Genomic DNA, 19950 nt, shown 5'->3' on the forward strand with positions numbered 1-19950 from the left:
CACCTATTGTTGAATGTTCGCCTATTACGACATTCCCACTGTTAATAATAGCTATAATGAATTGCATTTTTATAGCGCCTTTCCAAGTGCTCAAAGCGCTTTACAATGGTTCATTCATTCATACATTGGGAGGTGAAGCGGCGAACAGTCGACGCCAGCGTCCTCACTTCCCACATTCAGACACCAATGGTGGCAGGCTCACACCGACCAACTCATTGGAGGCAATGTAGGGTTCAGTGTCTTGCCCAAGGACACATGTGGACGGGAGGAGCCGGGATTCGAACCGCCGACCCAGGGATCATTGGACGACCTGCTCTACCTCCTGAGCCACAGCCGCCCCATATATACATGATGTAAGCTGCTGAATGATGGAGAATACTTCAAAATGTATACCGTGTAGAAGCCGATGCTTAGGAGAAGGGTCCTGAGTAGAACCTCCACCAAATGGAGATTGTCGTAGGCCTCGGGAAGGCTGGATGAGGAGGGTGGACAGTCTGTAGGAATGCCTGAACCCGTCAGCTCCCCAGAGGTGCTGTATCCTAGTAGAGACGCGACGTGGCTCTGGTCCTGAAGGCTGCTCAGTACCATGTCCAACTGCAGACGCTAGACAAGAAAAGGACAAAAAGAGCATTTAGCGTGTTAATCAAACTAAACAATTTAATAGATTTTTTTCACAAGTCCACACGCTCACAACACGTACCCATTCTGGGCGGGAACCCCTTTTGGTGTTTTAAACATTATGTTATAATTTAGCTATTGAAAAATGGCAGATCTACAAGCTCATAGCGCGCCACCGAGTGGCGAACTTGTAGGCCTTTTTCCTTTTCAGGAATGCAAACTAGCTCTAGTGCTTACCTGTCCTTTGGAGAGGTGCTCCCAGCTCTCCGGGGCCTGAGGTAAGAGTTCTTACCTGTTCTTTGGAGAGGTTCTCCCAGCTCTCCGGCCCCTGAGGTAAGAGTTCTTACCTGTCCTTTGGCGAGGTGCTCCCAGCTCTCCGGGCCCTGAGGTAAGAGTTCTTACCTGTCCTTTGGAGAGGTGCTCCCAGCTCTCCGGGCCCTGAGGTAAGAGTTCTTACCTGTTCTTTGGAGAGGTTCTCCCAGCTCTCCGGGCCCTGAGGTAAGAGTTCTTACCTGTCCTTTGGAGAGGTGCTCCCAGCTCTCCGGGCCCTGAGGTAAGAGTTCTTACCTGTCCTTTGGAGAGGTGCTCCCAGCTCTCCGGGCCCTGAGGTAAGAGTTCTTACCTGTCCTTTGGAGAGGTGCTCCCAGCTCTCCGGGCCCTGAGGTAAGAGTTCTTACCTGTCCTTTGGAGAGGTGCTCCCAGCTCTCCGGGCCCTGAGGTAAGAGTTCTTACCTGTCCTTTGGAGAGGTGCTCCCAGCTCTCCGGGCCCTGAGGTAAGAGTTCTTACCTGTCCTTTGGAGAGGTGCTCCCAGCTCTCCGGGCCCTGAGGTAAGAGTTCTTACCTGTCCTTTGGAGAGGTGCTCCCAGCTCTCCGGGCCCTGAGGTAAGAGTTCTTACCTGTCCTTTGGAGAGGTGCTCCCAGCTCTCCGGGCCCTGAGGTAAGAGTTCTTACCTGTCCTTTGGAGAGGTGCTCCCAGCTCTCCGGGCCCTGAGGTAAGAGTTCTTACCTGTCCTTTGGAGAGGTGCTCCCAGCTCTCCGGGCCCTGAGGTAAGAGGGAGTGGAGCAATTCTGTTCTCTCTCTGAGTGGAGGGAGTAGTAGAGATGCCCCAGTGGACAAAGTGCTCATCACCGCCTGTGCACGCACACGCACGCACACACGCGCGCACACACACAGTCACACACACACACACAAACACACCCACAAACAGTCACACACACACGATTTCCAACTTGGCAAATAATTCAGAAAGAGCTGATATGGTTTTGCATATTATGTACAATATAGCAGATCCTGAATCAGTTAGGGACCACATAGATCTACTGCTTTGACTGGTGTATATTTTGAACAGTGAATGCTTTACTGCAGTGCTTCTTAAACTTTTATTTTTATGTTGAGAACCCCCAGTTTGATATGCATTATTAGGCCACGGACCATTTGAAATGATTCCTTTGATTCTATGTGTACATCCGTAAGGGTTCACTTGGTTCCTGACTATCGATCCTTTTAGGTGGGACCCCCTGGAACCCCCTGTTGAGACCGCCCCTGGGGGTCCCGACCGACCCACAGGTTGAGATGCAGTGGTTTTACTGTGTACCTGTTGTATGGAGTCCGGTACGTTGGAGTCCATCAGCCTGAAGAGCAGGTTCCTGAGGGGGGGGCCCTGAGCCCCCAGGACCGTGGCACCAGTACACCCGGCATGGGCCAAGGACAAGTGGATGGACAGCAGCTTCATACACAGCAGGACAAACTGCTGCTGTTCCCTGCAGGACACCACACACACACACCACTGTTCATACACAGCAGGACAAACTGCTGCTGTTCCCTGCAGGACACCACACACACACACACACACACCACTGTTCATTACAGCTTCATACACAGCAGGACAAACTGCTGCTGTTCCCTGCAGGACACCACACACACACACCACTGTTCATACACAGCAGGACAAACTGCTGCTGTTCCCTGCAGGACACCACACACACACCACTGTTCATTTGGACAGCAATTCTTTTGAATTGTCTTTCTTTTTTCTGTTGTCAAAAAAATGTATTTTGGCGTTGATTGCGTCGTAATGGGCTGATTTTACATTTGGTTGCATGCTGAAAATAGAAAATCTACAAGCGTGTGTGTGTGTGTGTGTGTGTGTGTGTGTGTTTTTCAACTAAAACTATGACAAAAAATCGCCAACTACTGTAACTATTTTTCATTGACAAAACCTAAGCCTAAATATATTGACAATTGTCAACAAATAAACTACTATGAGTTAGGGAGGGATATAGTGGAGAAGAAATCTTGTAGAACTAAAAGACAAAGTCATTTTATGTTTGGGTGTTGCGCTCTGAAAATAGCAGATCTACAAGCTCACACCGTGTTAGCGTGCAGATCTGATATTTTTGCTGAATGCTTGCCCCAGAATAGGGATACTAGGGTTGGTGGTTAAAGAGTGATCAATAAAATGTAAAAGGTAAACTAATTTCATATTAGATATTGTTTCGCATCTAAAAAAGTACACATTCTTAGTTTTTGGGGTGCTGAACTGGCTAAGAAATCATTTTGAATGTATTACTAAGCTCTATTCTTAATCCATTGAGACCTGGAACGCATCCATGTCACGTTAGCGTTTAACCACATTAACCATTAACCCATTTTGGGGCGGGAACCCCTTTTGGTGTTTTAAACATTGTTATAATTTAGCTATTGAAAAATAGCAGATCTACAAGCTCATAGCGCGCCACCGAGTGGCGCACTATGAACTTGTAGGTCTGCTATTTTTTGAAAAATCGTTAAAATGTGCCTCAAATCTTTCTGAAAATTGTCATGATTTAGAAAACTATTTTTTTTTAATTTCGACGTCAGGCCTGAATGGGTTAATTGGGACCTCCATTAGCTTCCGCTGCCGCGGCCACTAGTCTTCCTAGGGTCTGCATAACACCTCACAGCATAAAACACAAGGGACACACTGCAGTTACTTAAATATTAATGTAAAAGTTAGATTCTTGATGGGGCGCACCTTTTAGATGGGAATGGGGTGGGGGGGGTGTCATCTCCTATGCCGTCACAGTAACGTTCCAGGAAGTTGCGCAGGTAGGTGAAAGTGCTCTCTTCTAAATCCACACAGAAGGGCCGATGCCACGCCACCAACTGTCTACGAGGAAAAAGGGTTCACAGGTTGGTGCATAATGTGCATAGAGGAGGTGCGGCAGCGTCTGACCTAGCCCCGTTTGGAACCTCACCGTCCGCCGTTAGCTCCGAGAAGAGGTTCCGTGGCAAGACAATATCCCTGCCACGGCTATCTTGTCATAGGTGAAAACTAAACATTGTCAAGAAAAAAGCTCTGGCCGTTGATCCTGAACCTTTTTTAATTCAAGGACCCGCAGTTTGATATGGTTAAAGGGACATTTCACCACTGGAAGAAACAGTATTTGTCGTAGATAACAGTAGCACAATTAGTACACACACACACACACACACACACACACACACACACACACACACACACACACACACACACACACACACACACACACACACACACACACACACACACACACACACACACACACACACACACACACACACACACACACACACACACACACACACACACACACACACACACACACACACACACACACACACACACACACACACACACACACACACACACACACACACACCTTAGCGCATGAGATAATTCGGGGAACATTTAAAAAATTATCAAGTAAACATGTGTTCAATTTGATCTGATCATAGTTCTATGGTAGCCAATCAACTGAACATAAAAAAGCACAAGTTTGGTTTAGTCTTATTGAGGCGTTACCTGTCTGTGGGCACTGCAGTCCAAACCAGGCTGTGGGAGGTGCCAGCCGTGATCTGTTGAATTGATACACCCTCTAGACCAATCACCTTCTTGGGTTTGGTGACACGTGTGGTAGTGTGACCTTGTCCACACTGTCCCATGGCGTTGTTGCCCCAGGCGTAGACTTCGTTCTCTGGAACAGAACAGAACAGGGCGTGAGGAGAAGAGAACACATTCTAGGACATTTTGTAGAGCAAAGTCTCTATGCATGAATGATCCACTGTGCCATATAGGCACACATCCTGGTGTGCCTATATATTTGGTTAAGTCATTATAGGTAAAAAAACATCACACCCGTGTGAACTGAGTGGTGTAAGGTCTTATATAGACTGATCAGCTGTGGTCTGACGTAATGTCTGACGTAATGAAATCACACCCGTGTGAACTGGGTGACCATAGCAACCATGCTCATTTTTGAGTGGTGTAAACCACTCCTACAACTGGCTTTGTTAGTTTACGTGTCTGTTCGTACCAAAAAATGAGCATGGTTGCTATGGTCACCCAGTTCACACGGGTGTGATTTCATTACGTCAGACCACAGCTGATCAGTCTATATAAGACCTTACACCACTCAGTTCACACGGGTGTGATTTTTTTGGTACGAACAAACACGTGGACACGTAAACTAACAAAGCCAGTTGTTGGAGTGGTTTACACCACTCAAAAAAACATGATTCACCATATTTAGGCATACAATGAATTAAAATCACTTGTATTTGTATTTATATTGGCCACATGCCGTCTTACGTTGTCTTTTAGTACCCTAAACCAACATTAAAGGTGAATTCCATGCTAGAAGGCTTTCTTACCTTTATTTGTAGTTGTAATGTCCCCACCAAAGAGGTGCAGGTGTTATTTTGTGCAAAAACTCATTATTGGCTATTTCCCCTACCATAAGCCGTCAATGAATTGCATTGAATTGAATGGGGCTATGGGGTATTCGCTTATTTCCATCCATTTTTTTTGTATATATCCTCTCTTCCTAATGTAAATAGTATCCCAAGCGGCACACTTTACTACTTATTTCAATGGAAATAAGCGAATTAGCACAAAAACCCAACCCCAATTGAGGGCTTATGCTAGGGGAAATAGCCAATAATGCACAAAATAACACCTGGACCTCTTTGGTGGGGACTACAAATTAAGGTAAGAAAGCCTTCTAGTATGGAATTCTCCTTTAAAGTCCATAGACTTATCACTGCAAGGGGCAATATGCATTGCAAAGGCCGATGGAAGGCTGGCTACACGAGGCTGTACGTCATAAGTGCACTAAACAAACATTAAAAATCCCATAGACTTGGCTATAACAAAATCTTCAAAAGCCATGAATTGAAGGGGCTAGGGGCCCTCAAAAATAGGGCTTTTAACCATTTAAACTGTATTGACTTGTGTCGCCTAGGGGTTTGTACGTACATGGCCCGTCTTTTTTCAGCTCTACGCCAAATCTCCCAAAAGTCTACAAGCTAGGGCTATTTGTGACAAATGTTCGCCTATCATGACATGCTCAGATTTGAGACGCTACGGTTCAAGTGGTAGAAGAAATCCAAAAACATTGCGTCTTGTCATTTAAGGAACAGTGAATTTAACACGTATCGGTGTTTATTATACAACTATAAAGCTCTTCAGATAATGCTCAAAGAATCGCTGGTGGTCTGTCTGTAATGGTCTTACCATGGGATAGAGCCAAACAATGGCTGTCTCCACAACAAATATCAATGATCTTGGTGACGCCGAGTTCCTCGATGAGCCTAGGCCTCAGAGAGGTGGTGTCAGACGAGCCACAGCCCAGGCATGGGCCACAACCCCATGCAAACACCTGGGGGAGACAAATATCTGTAATATAGTATAGCAGTAGTTTTCAACCTTTTTTCATATCAAGGACCATTATTTATTCGGCATTTGAGCCACGGACGGACCACCACTTGATGACATTTTAGCCTCTCGGACCCAAAACGAAATAATATTTTGTTGTCCTTGGAAAAGATTTTGTCCACAATTCCATTGATGTTGGTACACCATAGGAGAGATAAGGCAGACATTGATCAAAATAAGAATTATTTTACATGCTCCAATTGTGTAGACAGGTGATTAAGAATAATTTAACTCTTGAGAGAGCGTAAAATGAAACCAAATGGACCCTTATGAGTCCAACTCTATTTGGGACCACCTGGAATATATAGTGAAAGCATTCCGATGCCAACACACAGTAATAACATATCTACATGAACTATAACATACATCCTAACTATGACAGGAAGTTATGGCCTATGTTCAAGTAAAAGCAAGAAGGGTTGTGCACACCTCAAGTACCTTGAAAGGTCCATAGCCAATGTAGCCAACGGTACAGGCGAAGACAGTAGCAATTATGTACTTCTCCTTCTAGGTCCAGGTAAAAGGAATGTCTACACCACTAAAGTATAATAGGTATACATCCTATATTATAATGCAGTTTAACCATGTTTGAATCTCACCTGTCCAGAAGAGGTGAGGGCCAGAGATGCCAGGCTGCCAGCACAGACCTTCCTGATGACAAATCCATGCAGGGCCTCTATTGCCTTGGGGCGGTAGGCACGGATGGTGTCTCCATGGCCTAGTTTACCTGTCATCAACATACCATTGCTGAACACAACTACAAGACTCCTGTCATAATAGATCAATATGGGTAATACTTTGGGTGCTGTCCTTCAACAATAACATGTGGGTTTCCGACTGTGCAAGGACTATCATCACACAGGATGTCTGGATTTCTCTCAATGCAATTTTTCTAATCCAATTTATGCGACATATGTAATGTTCTGCAGCACAGTTAACCCATTCAGGACTGACGTCGAAATTTTAAAAAAAATAAGTTTTCTAAATCATGACAATTTTCGGAAAGATTTGAGGCACATTTGAACGATTTTTCAAAAATAGCAGACCTACAAGTTCATAGCGCGCCACTCGGTGGCGCGCTATGAGCTTGTAGATCTGCTATTTTTCAATAGCTAAATTATAACAATGTTTAAAACACCAAAAGGGGTTCCCGCCCCAAAATGGGTTAATGGTTAATGTGGTTAAACGCTAACGTGACATGGATGCGTTCCAGGTCTCAATGGATTAACCCATTTAGGACTGAGACCAGATTCTACAAATGTCTTATAATTTTTTCTGAAAAACCTACATGTATGTTTCTATGTCAGTGATTCTCAAGCTATTTCATGTCCCAAAAATTATATGTAATTGGCCGCCGACCCCCATATGAAAATATGTTGTTTCAGGGACCCCCCCCCAGAAGCAAAGATTTTAGTTAAAAACGTTCACTCTGAAAGAATATTCATATATTGCGACACATTTTCAGGATTTAAAAAAAAATAGCAGATCTACAAGCTCATAGCACTTGGTGCCGCGATATGAGCTTGTAGATCTGCTATTTTTCAATAGCTAAAGTAAAACATAATCCTTAAAACACTAAAAGGGGTTCCCGGTCCTGAATCGGTTAAATGTAATTTTGATGTACGAAAAGAACAGGATTACATGCATGAGTTAACCTGGAGAGATGTGTTTAAGCATACCATTGTCCCCTCCTCCAAAGGACCACACAATGCGTCCATCTTGTGAAACGGCGATGGTGTGTGAGTTACCACAGGCCACCTGACCTACGCCACTGATGTCCTTCACTAGTGTAGGTACGTTCCGATTGTGACTGTCACTAAGGCCTGTAACAAAGAGAGAGAGATAACTGTGGTTTCTACGTTATTTTTCTTCGTTTATGCATATAAGGAAAAATCCAGAAATAAGAAATGTACCTAGCCTGCCATAGTCCCCATGTCCCCAGGTGTAGAGTTCTCCATCATTAGTGACAGCAGCACTGTGTCTGTAACCAGCAGACACACAAACAACAACCTGGCCAAATACAAACAGGTCAATCAGGAAAAGGTCACATGGAAAGGAGGAGATATAACACTAAGAAACAAATAATCACAAGCTACTGCACTTTCAATTGGTCCTTTCCGAAAAGCTAAAAGCAGGCTTACTTTCCCTACAAGAGGTCCTTGTATTAGCTTGGGATATTTCTGCGTCGCACTATTCCCATGTCCCAGCTTCCCATGTTCTCCGTCCCCCCAGCTGAAAACCTGCAAGATAGATCAAAATAAATACGGGATTGGGGGGGGTGGCAGATTTAGCTGTCCAAACAGTGATTTCCACAATGTATACAATTATTCACATTATTTTAATTTTCAATATTTAAAAGCATTTGTTGCCTCATCTTAAATGCAGTGATGAAGTACAACAAAATCACATTCTATAATTTGTTGTTTACATTAATGGTCAATAACATCATTAACATGTGGCCTGTTCCGTTTACTTGAGGTCAAGAATCTGTCTTGGCAGGGAAAATTGAGCATCTCAATTTAATTGTCATGACCCCACTCTTTTAACAGAGTAATCGTATGCTTTGAACATGTCACAGAAGCAACCCCAACACAATGGAAAGACTATTCCCCCTTACCTCTCCCTCAGCTGTGATGGCTAGAGTGTGCCCGTTGGAGCCCTTTGAGGAGGACACCTTCTTCATGTTTTTGTGAGGCTCCAGCACTAGTTTCTTGGGCATGGACTGATTGTTGGAGTCCCCCAGGCCCAGGCGGCCATAGCTGCCTTTCCCGCATGCTTTCACCGAGCCGTCTGCAAACACTGAAAATGTACAATACTGGCCTGCCTCCAGCTGCAAGAAAGAGGTTGAGCTAAATAAGTAAGGAAGGTTGTGGCCAATAAATGACAGATACAATCTTAACATATCAGGACTATATTTTAGGTTGAAGCGTCACTGTGTGATAAGCAGCCCCTACTGATAAACAAGGGCAATTACAATAACAAGCCATTGTGTTTCAAAACAAGCCAGCTCTCTCCCTCCCCTCATCTATCTCTCTCCCTCCCCTGTGGCCCGTCCCCTTGGCTCCCCATCCCTCTCCCTCCCCTGTGGCCCGTCCCCTTGGCTCCCCATCCCTCATCTATCACAAAACACCCAAGAGACCATGGCACACAAAGAAAGAACAACTTAGTCACTACCTGGAGGCTTTTTCAGTTGTGTTATCATGTCAAGTTAACCCATTTAGCTTTTAATCTCATCTTTTACCCACTTTAACCATTATTTTAAACTTTAGCAGATCTACGGCACAGAGTGCCACGCTACGAGCTTGTAGATCTGCTATTTTTTGAAAGATCATGAAAACGTGTGCAAATCTTTTAATATAATATATTCTTTCACAGCAAACGTTTTAACTCAAATATTTGTATCTGGGGAGTCCCTGAAACAACATATACTTTTCTTTTTTTTCCTTTTTACAATTTTTGGGGTCCTTTGTTTGAGAACAAACTGACATAGACACACAGTTTTTCAGAAAACTTATGTCATGATTTAGAAGACACTTGTAGAATCTGCGGTAGAATTTGTTCCCAGGTCTTAATGGGTTAAGACGCAACCTATAGGCTAAACACGTTCCGTACATCCGTACTCTGTAGTGGTGGGCAGGTACATACTTTACCACTACGCCACCAGAGCACTACCCTGACATTCTATTCAAACTGAAGCCTCACACACACACACACACACACAGGAAAGGGCAGTGCCACGGTACTGTACCATCTGTGCATCGCTGAAGCCTTGTGCCAGCTTGGGCTGCAGAATCTTCTCCAGGGTTCCCTCTGCCAGCTGGTGGCTGCTGTTGCTGCCCCACACATACACCAGGACCGTATCATTCTCGGAGCCGGGTGCAGTCGTACCCGTACTGCACGAGCACTGGCAGTAAGAGGCCAAGTTACAGATCTGACCCAGGGGAGAGGGAGAAGAAGGCCATAGATCAGTGGTTTTCAACATTTTCCATTTCGAGGCCCATTATTTATTCAGCATTTGAGCCACCGACCACCATTTGATGAGATTTAGCCTCTCAGACCCAAAACTAAAGAATATTTTGTTATCGTTGGATCATTTCTGTCCACAATTCCATGATGTATTGATGTGGCACCATAGGCGAGATAAAATGCAAACAATCGAAATAACAATTCTTCTACATTCTCTAATTGTGTAGACTTCTTGTAAATTAAGTAATGCAGATGTTTAACAATAATGTAACTCTTGAGTTAAAGATCTAGAAGGGTCCATTTGGTTACCAACTCTCCATCATTTAGCTGGGGACCACCTGGAACCCCCTCAAGGACCACTGGCGGTCCCCAGACCACTGGTTGAAAACCACGGCCATAGATCATAGTGGTAGAAAGTAAACTATTCAAGTACTACAATTTTGAGGCACTTTTACCTTACTTGAGCATGTCCATTAATTTACCGAAACTTTATACCTCTACTCCAGGGGTTCTCAACCCGTGGGTCGCGACCCCTCGGGGGGTCGCCAAAATATTTTAGGGGGTTTCCAAATTATTAAAAAAAACAAAACAAAAAAAAGATTTTTTTAATTTTTAATTTTCACGATTTTTCAAAAATAGCAGACCTACAAGCTCATAGCGCGCCACTCGGTGGCGCGCTATGAGCTTGTAGGTCTGCTATTTTTCAATAGCTAAATTATAACATAATGCTTAAAACACCAAAAGGGGTTAAGGTTATTGTAGCAGTCAATTTATATTGGGGGTCGGGAGGGGGCGGGGCGGGGGTCCCGAGACATTGCCAAAGCATTTCCGGGGGTCCCCGGCCAAAAACGTTGAGAACCCCTGCGCTACTCCACTACTATCTCAGACGCAAATTCCACTACGATTATTTGAAAACCTTTCTTACTCGTTACTTTGCAGATTATTATTACGAAACATGCATTAGCCACTAAAGTCATATTTTGCACCTCAGCTATTCAAAAATAGCCGATCCGTTGTGAGCTTGTAGATCAACTAGTCCTGGAAAACTATTGTGAAATTCATAATGAGTAGGTTTACTTTGGTACTGTATTTGATGCCAATACTTTTGTGCCATTACTCAACAATTTAACAAATGTACACATTTGAATACAGTATTTCTATAGTGTGGTATAAAGTAGCTACTTTTACTTTTTTTAAGTAAAAAAAACGAGAAAAAAAACGGAACACTACTTCTACCACTGATAAAGATTCAGATATAGGGTGGACAGTAAGAGTTCTGTAATAAAAACACAAATCAAAATAACACTTTGCGAGTCCTTGTCAAATGCACGGTTGACTGATTTCTTACCTCTTCAAACAAACAGAGAGCCACCTGGGAGAGTCTACAGAGCCCATCTGCATCTTTCTGCAGCACCTGAGTATTGAGGGAGTCCCCAGCGAAACCCTGAAGGTATCAAAAAATAGCAAATGTGTTTGATCTCCTTAAACAAGTAAACCTTTGAAGATTATAATATATAATCGTACTACAGCAAGGACGGGCCATACCGATACTATATTATCTGAGATGATGATGATACAAGTTTATTTATTAGGAAAAAATACCCCTTGTCGTTTTCGAGGGGCTCCCAACACAGATACATGTCACAATCATTATTGTACATGTAAACAATAAAACAAAACAAATTACATACAACGTACATGGACAGGACAGAACACTAGTGCAAACCTTGAAAACCTTACAGCCTCATTACGGCATTGAATCCAATCATGACATAGTGTGTGATTGTGTAACATTGAGATACAGTATGGCAAAAGTGTTGTCTGTATGGTTTTAAAGTCTGTATTATAGTAAAGTGCCTCCTTTACCTGCCTTTAGCAACTTAGCTATTATATGAGCATTACTGATTGAGGCTATAATAATCTCATTGTGCAAACATGTTGCGAAAGCATCAATGAACGCAGGGAATCATAGCTTCAAATTGACATATTGGTTGTTCAGTTTGACCCACCAGTTTTGGAGATGTGGCTTATAGAGTAATACCTTGCAGAAAACAGCGAGTTGAGAAAAAAGGCTTGAAAGGTTCACTTCTGTGGACTCTTAACATTACACCTAGCTACAGTACATGTTTAAGTATTTATTTCATATTTACATGTCGATTCCGGTCTGATATTTATTTCAGACATGTGTGAAGAGTCTACCTGTGCAATTAACTCATTTTGGATAAAATATAAATAAATTCAGTTTTTCTCTGGTTAAAAGCTGGAGGTTGCACAATGGCAGGCTCTCAGTAAAAATCGGGTCACATATTGGACCAGCCCTACTACATAAATTTAAAAAAAACACACAAACAGACAGACAGACAGACAGACAGCCATTTTTTTTTAAATCACACTTGTGGAAAGTGAGCGGTGCCTTTCATCACAATGCATAGGAGCGGCTCAAAAAATATAAATGCTTCCCAATTATTCGATTAATCCAAAAAGTAATCGATAGATTAACCCCTAGAAAATAATTGATAGCTGCAACACTATTAGCAGAGACTCTTATCCAGAGCCACTTACAAGGGCAGAATCGTAATAAGCAGACAAGTAGAGTAAGCATGAACTCTCCAGTAGAGTACTGAGAGAATAATGTAGCGTAGTGCCTCGAGGAAGCTCGCATGCCAGGTAAACAATGAATTACTACAGATCCAATTAGGTTTTGTGTAAGTGGAATGAACGAGTGATATTTATTTGAGCCAGAATAGCTCAGAGCAGAGACGAATGCATACAGTGGGACGAAAACTGCCTTTCTGCTAGTTGGAGGCGCAGTGCTTTGTGGGTAGTGTATGAATTACTGCAAAATAAATGTGAGCACTCGTCAAAAATAATAATAAAAGAAAAAAAAACAGTCGTCTTGAAGAGAATTCAAAATAATTACCAGCACTCACTTCAAATCCTTGCGTTATATTGTCTGGCACGGGCAGCAACAACACACAGTTTGGTGTGAGCCTTCCTCAGCGTGTCAAAAACGCGTTCGCCTATTGTTGAATGTTCGCCTATTACGACATTCCCACTGTTATTAATAATAGCTATAGTTATGACAGGGTGAAGGGAAAATGCAGCTTATGATCCAGAATAGACATACCGAGTACTGCTTCATTTGGAGAAGGGTTTGATGGATGAGTTCAAAGCCCACACCCGCTTCTGTCGTGGACTGCTGGGATGTCATTGAAGATGACGAAGATTGGGAGGACATGGAAGAAGATGCAGCAGAGGCAGCCAAGGCTACCTCCACCCACTCCAGCAGAAACTTCAGGGAGCCTCTCTGCATTGCAAGTCCCAGCAAGAGCTCCAGGGCCAGCCTACGGCCGGCCCGATCTGCCCCGCCAGCTCCACAGCTCACAGATGTCTTTTTCAGGAAATTAGTTACCTGCGCCAAACAGTCCAATCCAACTGCCGGGATCTTGTTCTCATTGGCCAGGGAGAGTGGTGGCAATGAGGCTAGCACAGAGGATGCCGTTTCCAGCACATCGTTGCAGAGTGCAGCCCCAGGATCCAAAGACGCTGCATATCGCCAGTTCTGCTGTAGCAAGGCAAACAGCAGACTAAGGCCAGTCCTCACACCCATCTCTATCAGAACATCTGTGCCCGATTTTGCTTTGCACGTGTCGCCAGGAAGCCACGGCTCTGAGGCTGGCTCCACGGCACCGTTCTCCTCCCCAGCGGATGTGGACTGGGGAGGCAGCTGTGTGCGGAATCGGTCGTGGTACTTGTTGTGGAGGGCATAGTAGATCCTCTGGAGCACCACCAGTCTGTGATGGAGGCCCAGAGCGTAGGGGCTCCGCGAAAGCACATGGTTAGAGAGGCGGCGCTGGCAGTCGAGCAACGCCGACAGGTACTCCTCCCTCTCCTCGACAGCACAAGACTCGTACTGGAAGTCTGGCAGGCGAGGACCAATGAGCTCTTGAACAGGCTGCGACAGGCCCACCACCTCCTTGCTGTGGAGCAGCTTGTCATAGAGAACGGCGGCACCATGTCTTGTGGCGGTTTGTACGCCGTCTTCTGCAGCCCAGGCACTGTTTAGATGGTCCTGCCACTTTTTCATCACATGGGTCTGGAAAGGCACCATGTCAGAGCATTACATCAACTCTGGAGTACACCTAAGAGAAAGAGACAACGATTGGATTTACTAAATTCACATGCGCCAAAGCTCCCCTTCTCTCATATCCAGACTTCTTACATTTTGGAAATGGCACAAATACAGTATAGTTACTCATTTGCTTACAATGTTTGTTTCTCATATTTGTAGGCTTTAGATTTCTGCAGAAATGTACCAGCCACTCTCTCCTTGGCTTTACCACACGAATAATCACCTTGTATGTCAAAAAACAAACTGTATTCAATGTACACAAGTAGTTAGTTATTATTTAATCGCAAGCTCTTGCTAATATTTTCCATTTAGTAAAACCCACAGATTCATGAAAAAACATGAAATATGAAGACAAAAGGTTTCTTCCCGACAGGAACGTTATGCAGATGATAAAATGGGTCAAATGGCCCTCCAGAATGAACCTCATGATATGGCATGACAAATCTAGTATGACTAAAAAAAGAGTTATTGCCACATTAGTTTTAGAACATGCACTGTGCACTGATTGACTACAATACATACAATACATGTATGCAGGTAAAACAAAACAAAAAGATCTTCTGTCTTTCTTGACAACATCAAACCAAATAATCACCCAAGCGATGTAGCAGCGACATCGATTGGGTCATTACTTGATTTGATCAACACAGCTAAACAGATCTGTTTAGCATGTGTTGATGATGCATTGCACACTATTGCCTTCTTCAATTATGTTGCTACACAACCCATTAGAACCCTATGAAATGAAGACGTGTTAGGTTCACTCCAAAGAATGTGTAGGAGGAGTTAAATTATACTGTATAAGCAGAGGTTCCCAACCACTGGTACTTGTACCAATAGTGCTACTTGAGCCCCCCTCTGGTGGCACACAGAGGAGTCGCCCTCTGGTGGCACACAGAGTCGCCGCCCTCTGGTGGCACACAGAGGAGTCGCCCTCTGGTGGCACACAGAGGAGTCGCCCTCTGGTGGCACACAGAGGAGTCGCCCTCTGGTGGCACACAGAGGAGCCCCCCTCTGGTGACTACAGTACAGGTACGGTAGTTCTTCTGACTAAGCAATTGGTTAAAATAGGCTATCGTGCTGAAATGAGCATGACAGCACACCTAGCCGTTAATGGAAGATTTGAGAACTTTGAGAACGGATGAAATCACATTAGAAATATCATCGTGCTGATTTAGTAATTAGACTGAGTTTTGTCAGAGCAGCAGCGTCATTGGCTTAGGAATGGAGAAAAAAAGGGCAGGTACTGTTTACTGTATACGCCCTTGTATTTTAACAAAATAAACAAATAATAAATGTTATTTATTATGGCGGTAGGTGGTACTTCAGTATGAAAAGGTTGGGAATCAATGCTGTATAGGACCACCAGGTAGAGCTGACCGACTCGTCAATATCTGTGCGTGTTGATTTCCATGGTGGGGTCAGCGACAGAGGGCCTGTCCTGGACTAAAGGAGGAACACACCAGTAGTAGTAGTAAAGGCAACTTGATGCCTGTCGTGCCCCCCCCCCCCCCCCCCCCCCATGATCTTGTTCTGTTTCAGAGCGAAAGCTGTCATCGTTGTCTCTGAACTGTGCACATGTGGTGTCCCTTTGACACACGATCCAAATACAGTGCAAAAAAACAACCAGGGTCACCGTCACACACAGCCTCGACGCTCCACATTCCCATCCTGCTTTCATAACTATCAGCACATTTTTGAGGGCTAACATTAAGCACGCAGCTAAAGGTCTCTATCTCTCTCCACACACACACACACACACACACACACACACACACACACACACACACACACACACACACACACACACACACACACACACACACACACACACACACACACACACACACACACACACACACACACACACACACACACACACACACACGATTTGAAGATAGATTCATTTCACAGTCAGACAGAAAGATAGCAACTTGGCCAATTTCATAGCACAATGTTGAGCTGTAAAAAGAACCAGGTTATTTTCATGCTCAAGCCAAACCACATTCTTATGTTCCTCATTGCCATTCATAGCTTCTATCGATGTGGAACATGCACAGCCTCATTATATGACCTACTGACTGACTGCCTCTTTCATTACAGTATTGTGCAGTCACATCTCTCTTGCCTCGCCTATGGCCTGCCGGCTGCTGTATATGGTTTCCACTCTTGACAAAAATAACAAGAAGCAGTGATACAGCGAAGGCCTTGACATGACGCCTCCAGTTGTGGAGTGATCAAACATGAGCATTTAGGTCCGTCAATGTTACTGCACTGAAAAGCTAACTTGCCATACACCTGTCAGGCTTTACACAGCACAGCACAGTCCCGAATTTGCAACCATGATTTTTAAACCATTGGTTCTCAAACTATTTCATGCAGGCTCGGCTCCAGGATATAGAAAATAGCATATCGAGCATATCGAGCTTGTAGACCGGCTATTTTCAAATAGCCGAAGTAGGTTATAGTGGTAAAAACTGATTTTAGATGCTATACTGTATTAATACATTTTGCTGGGGTCCACCTAGGGTCCAAATTTAAACATCCAATGGCCAAATCGGAATACAGGCCAGGCAGAATTAGATCAGATGATTCGATGAGAATCTGTTTTATGGCAGAAGATATTCTGAAGAAAGGTGTGACAACAGCCTTGAGATCATTTTGTAATGGTTAATTCCAAAGGTGTCTGACATGCAGCATGATCTCTCTATCCAGCAACTCTCTCGCAGGCTGCAGGTACAGCTAGTAATCACACCCTGATCACATTAATGCGTTTTACTCACATTCCTAATGTGAGTAAAGACTATAAGGCTTCCTAATGTAGCACTAAAGCACTATATACCAGATAGATGTTCAGCAACTTCAGCCCTGACACATGAATGTGACATGTGTGTGTGTGTGTGTGTGTGTGTGTGTGTGTGTGTGTGTGTGTGTGTGTGTGTGTGTGTGTGTGTGTGTGTGTGAGAGAGAGAGAGACAGAGAGATAGACAGAGACACACACACACACACACACACACACACACACAAATCAAATAAAAGCTATAACATTGCATTATCCCACGTCTACGTTTATCCCTGGGAAACAGACTGAACTGACATGCAGTATAAAATATAGTTAGTAACATTCTGGCTAATAATGTGAGTTGCCTAACATTAGCTGCCTAGCCTGTTGGGAGCTATTTTTACAGCATATTGGCACGGTTCGTGCTGTGTTAGTTTGCTATCGTGACAGCTGATGTGACAGTACATAACAGTAAATTCACCTTGTCATTTTCCACCAGTATGACCTATATAGCGACGAAACGCGTGCATTCGACAACGACACGATTGTCTTTTCATAGCCATGTTACACCAACATACATACTGTACAGATTCCCCCGGTGTGTTTCGGTTTCGGAAGGTCTGTCTGCATCTATAGGCTAACGGCTAGCTGCCTCCTGCAATGCAGCTAATCCGTCTGCTAATGCTAACGTTGCCGTTGCGTTGCATTAACCTGACGTTAGTACAGTATGGTGAAGGCTTCTGCGTTTAGTTGTCACCTCGCAGCGACATCAACTCCTCTAAAGGTAAACACAAACACGCACACCACCAGGCGTCTTCATGCAATAAACATCTGACTGGAGCCACCGCCTACCTTTACTGATGGACTGTCATTGTCCCAAGGAGTAGAGTCTACAACAGTGTTTCTCAACCAGTGGTCCACGGACCACTAGTGGCCATATGGCACAATGACAGGTGGTCGTGAAGTGTAAGATCCACATGATGGAACGGACGCTGTTATAATTAAATAAAATATTGTTAAAATGCACATGGCCACACGCAGGTCTATGGTTTCGGTTTCTGATGTTCTTCTGAACCTCAGGATATTATATCAGCTTCATTTGGATCATGGCACATTTAAAAGTGCACTGCCTGCAGTACCATCCAAACTGTGCAGTGTGCATTTGACAGTGTCATATATATTCCATAGGCGGCAGGCATAATATTGCCTATATCATATCATGTTGTTATATTAAACCGCTCTGGCAGCATGTCACATATTTTTAAATGCAAATTCTGTTCATGGGTGGTAGCCTATATGTCCGATGTGATACTGTAGCCTAGCCTAGGGGATATTTCTCATGTTATTTTAACATGCTTAAAACACATAAATTGATTGATTACAGTACATTTCAAGCACAACTCAATACAAAAACTGTTAGCTGTGGACGACACCATAAATGGCATAAAGCATTACACTTGTTAACAATAGGCCCCGCCATTTTCAATTCATCAAAACATTTCTATATAGCCAAAAACAGGAAATCATAGAGGAGTAGCTATGGACCAGAGCTAATAGAGGAAGTAAAAAGGGGGAAAAAACATATAGGCCTACAGTGAGGGGAAAAGGGGGTGGGTGGGGGATTCAGGTTTTATGGGGGCCAGTTTCGAATTGCAGCCGTCCATAGGTGCCCATTGAACTGAAACAACTGAAAACCTTTGATGCCTGTCAGTCACAATGTGTGACAGGGTCTCAATTTGTGGAAATGTGGAAATGTGGGACTGTCCCACGCAAAGGTGGACGTCTGGTCACCCTTAAAGTACTACTATAGGCTATAGCTGCTATGCAGTGGATGGGGGCATGGGGCCTCACTCAGTTATAAACTAGAAAGGTGCGCTCTGCATGCACAGTCATGGATGGGGCCTCACTCAGAATGGTGCGCTCCGCAAGCGCATAGCTCCGCCAGACCAACCTCGCGTCACCAGACCGCCAGACAGGGAGGAGCTGAGGTGAGGTCAGGTGAGGTCAGTCCAGAAGGAGCTGAGGAGGAATAAGAACACTATGGAGGAGAGTCTGGAGTGCAAGCTACAGCAGAACGAGCCATAATATATAACACCAGACGCAACAATCAGTCTGCTGGTCACCAGGCCTTTAATCAAAATATCCTCATTTTTGAGGGGCGCTATAGCCCTATAATGCATGGCTTTTGAAGATGTGGCAGCCAAGAGCCAAGTCTATGGACTTTTTGAGGGGCCGCCCTATGTCCAGGTGTATGTAACCCACTTTTTGTCCCAACACAAACATTAAATGCAATGTAGACAATTCAGAGTAACACAAACATTGATGGCGAAGGTGGGGACACAAATTGTGATTGGCCGGAATGAGATGATTATGTACAATGATAAGAGCGCCCCTCACTTCACACGGGTATTATTTTTAATGTTTGTTTCTAGCACTTATGGCGTAAATCGTTTGCTAGCCAAGACTATAGGCTTTAATGTTTGTTAGGGCACTAAATGACGACATAAGACGTCATGTGGTCGATATACAGTAAATACAGTGGTTGCCCCTCACTTCACACGATATACAGCTCTTGTCCCCACAAAATGTCCGCAACACAAAAATTAAACGCCATTGACAATGAAGGGAAAATGTACGTCATCGTGTCCCCACATGTCTCATATTTGCCATCGACAATGAAAGGAGAAATTAGGTAAAATGTCCACCAAATATGACG

At 44.0% G+C, this 19950-nt stretch overlaps 1 protein-coding gene across 8 annotated transcripts in view; it reads right to left on the reverse strand.

The window, feature by feature from the left end:
* Nucleotides 1-18157, reverse strand: part of LOC306940033 (putative E3 ubiquitin-protein ligase HERC1) — an 84248-nt gene extending 66091 nt beyond the window's left edge. For 7 of the 8 annotated variants that reach the window (XM_079524944.1, XM_079524939.1, XM_079524940.1 and 4 more), the window contains exons 1-15: nucleotides 17716-18012; nucleotides 13448-14462; nucleotides 11669-11764; nucleotides 10103-10285; nucleotides 8972-9184; nucleotides 8496-8594; nucleotides 8268-8364; nucleotides 8034-8177; nucleotides 6954-7081; nucleotides 6154-6298; nucleotides 4444-4615; nucleotides 3634-3768; nucleotides 2215-2380; nucleotides 1626-1751; nucleotides 394-603 (exon numbers count right to left, since the gene is read on the reverse strand). In XM_079524944.1, the coding sequence (XP_079381070.1) occupies nucleotides 394-603; nucleotides 1626-1751; nucleotides 2215-2380; nucleotides 3634-3768; nucleotides 4444-4615; nucleotides 6154-6298; nucleotides 6954-7081; nucleotides 8034-8177; nucleotides 8268-8364; nucleotides 8496-8594; nucleotides 8972-9184; nucleotides 10103-10285; nucleotides 11669-11764; nucleotides 13448-14431 (2898 nt within the window). In that variant the 5' untranslated portion in view covers nucleotides 14432-14462; nucleotides 17716-18012. Of the gene's footprint in view, nucleotides 1-393; nucleotides 604-1625; nucleotides 1752-2214; nucleotides 2381-3633; nucleotides 3769-4443; nucleotides 4616-6153; nucleotides 6299-6953; nucleotides 7082-8033; nucleotides 8178-8267; nucleotides 8365-8495; nucleotides 8595-8971; nucleotides 9185-10102; nucleotides 10286-11668; nucleotides 11765-13447; nucleotides 14463-17715; nucleotides 18013-18086 lie in introns of those variants that run through there. The other variant, XM_079524938.1, reaches the window with a different exon arrangement.
* Between the last annotated feature and the right edge of the window lie 1793 nt (nucleotides 18158-19950).

Source organism: Electrona antarctica (assembly GCF_951216825.1).
Source record: "Electrona antarctica genome assembly, chromosome: 16".
NCBI lineage: Eukaryota > Metazoa > Chordata > Actinopteri > Myctophiformes > Myctophidae > Electrona > Electrona antarctica.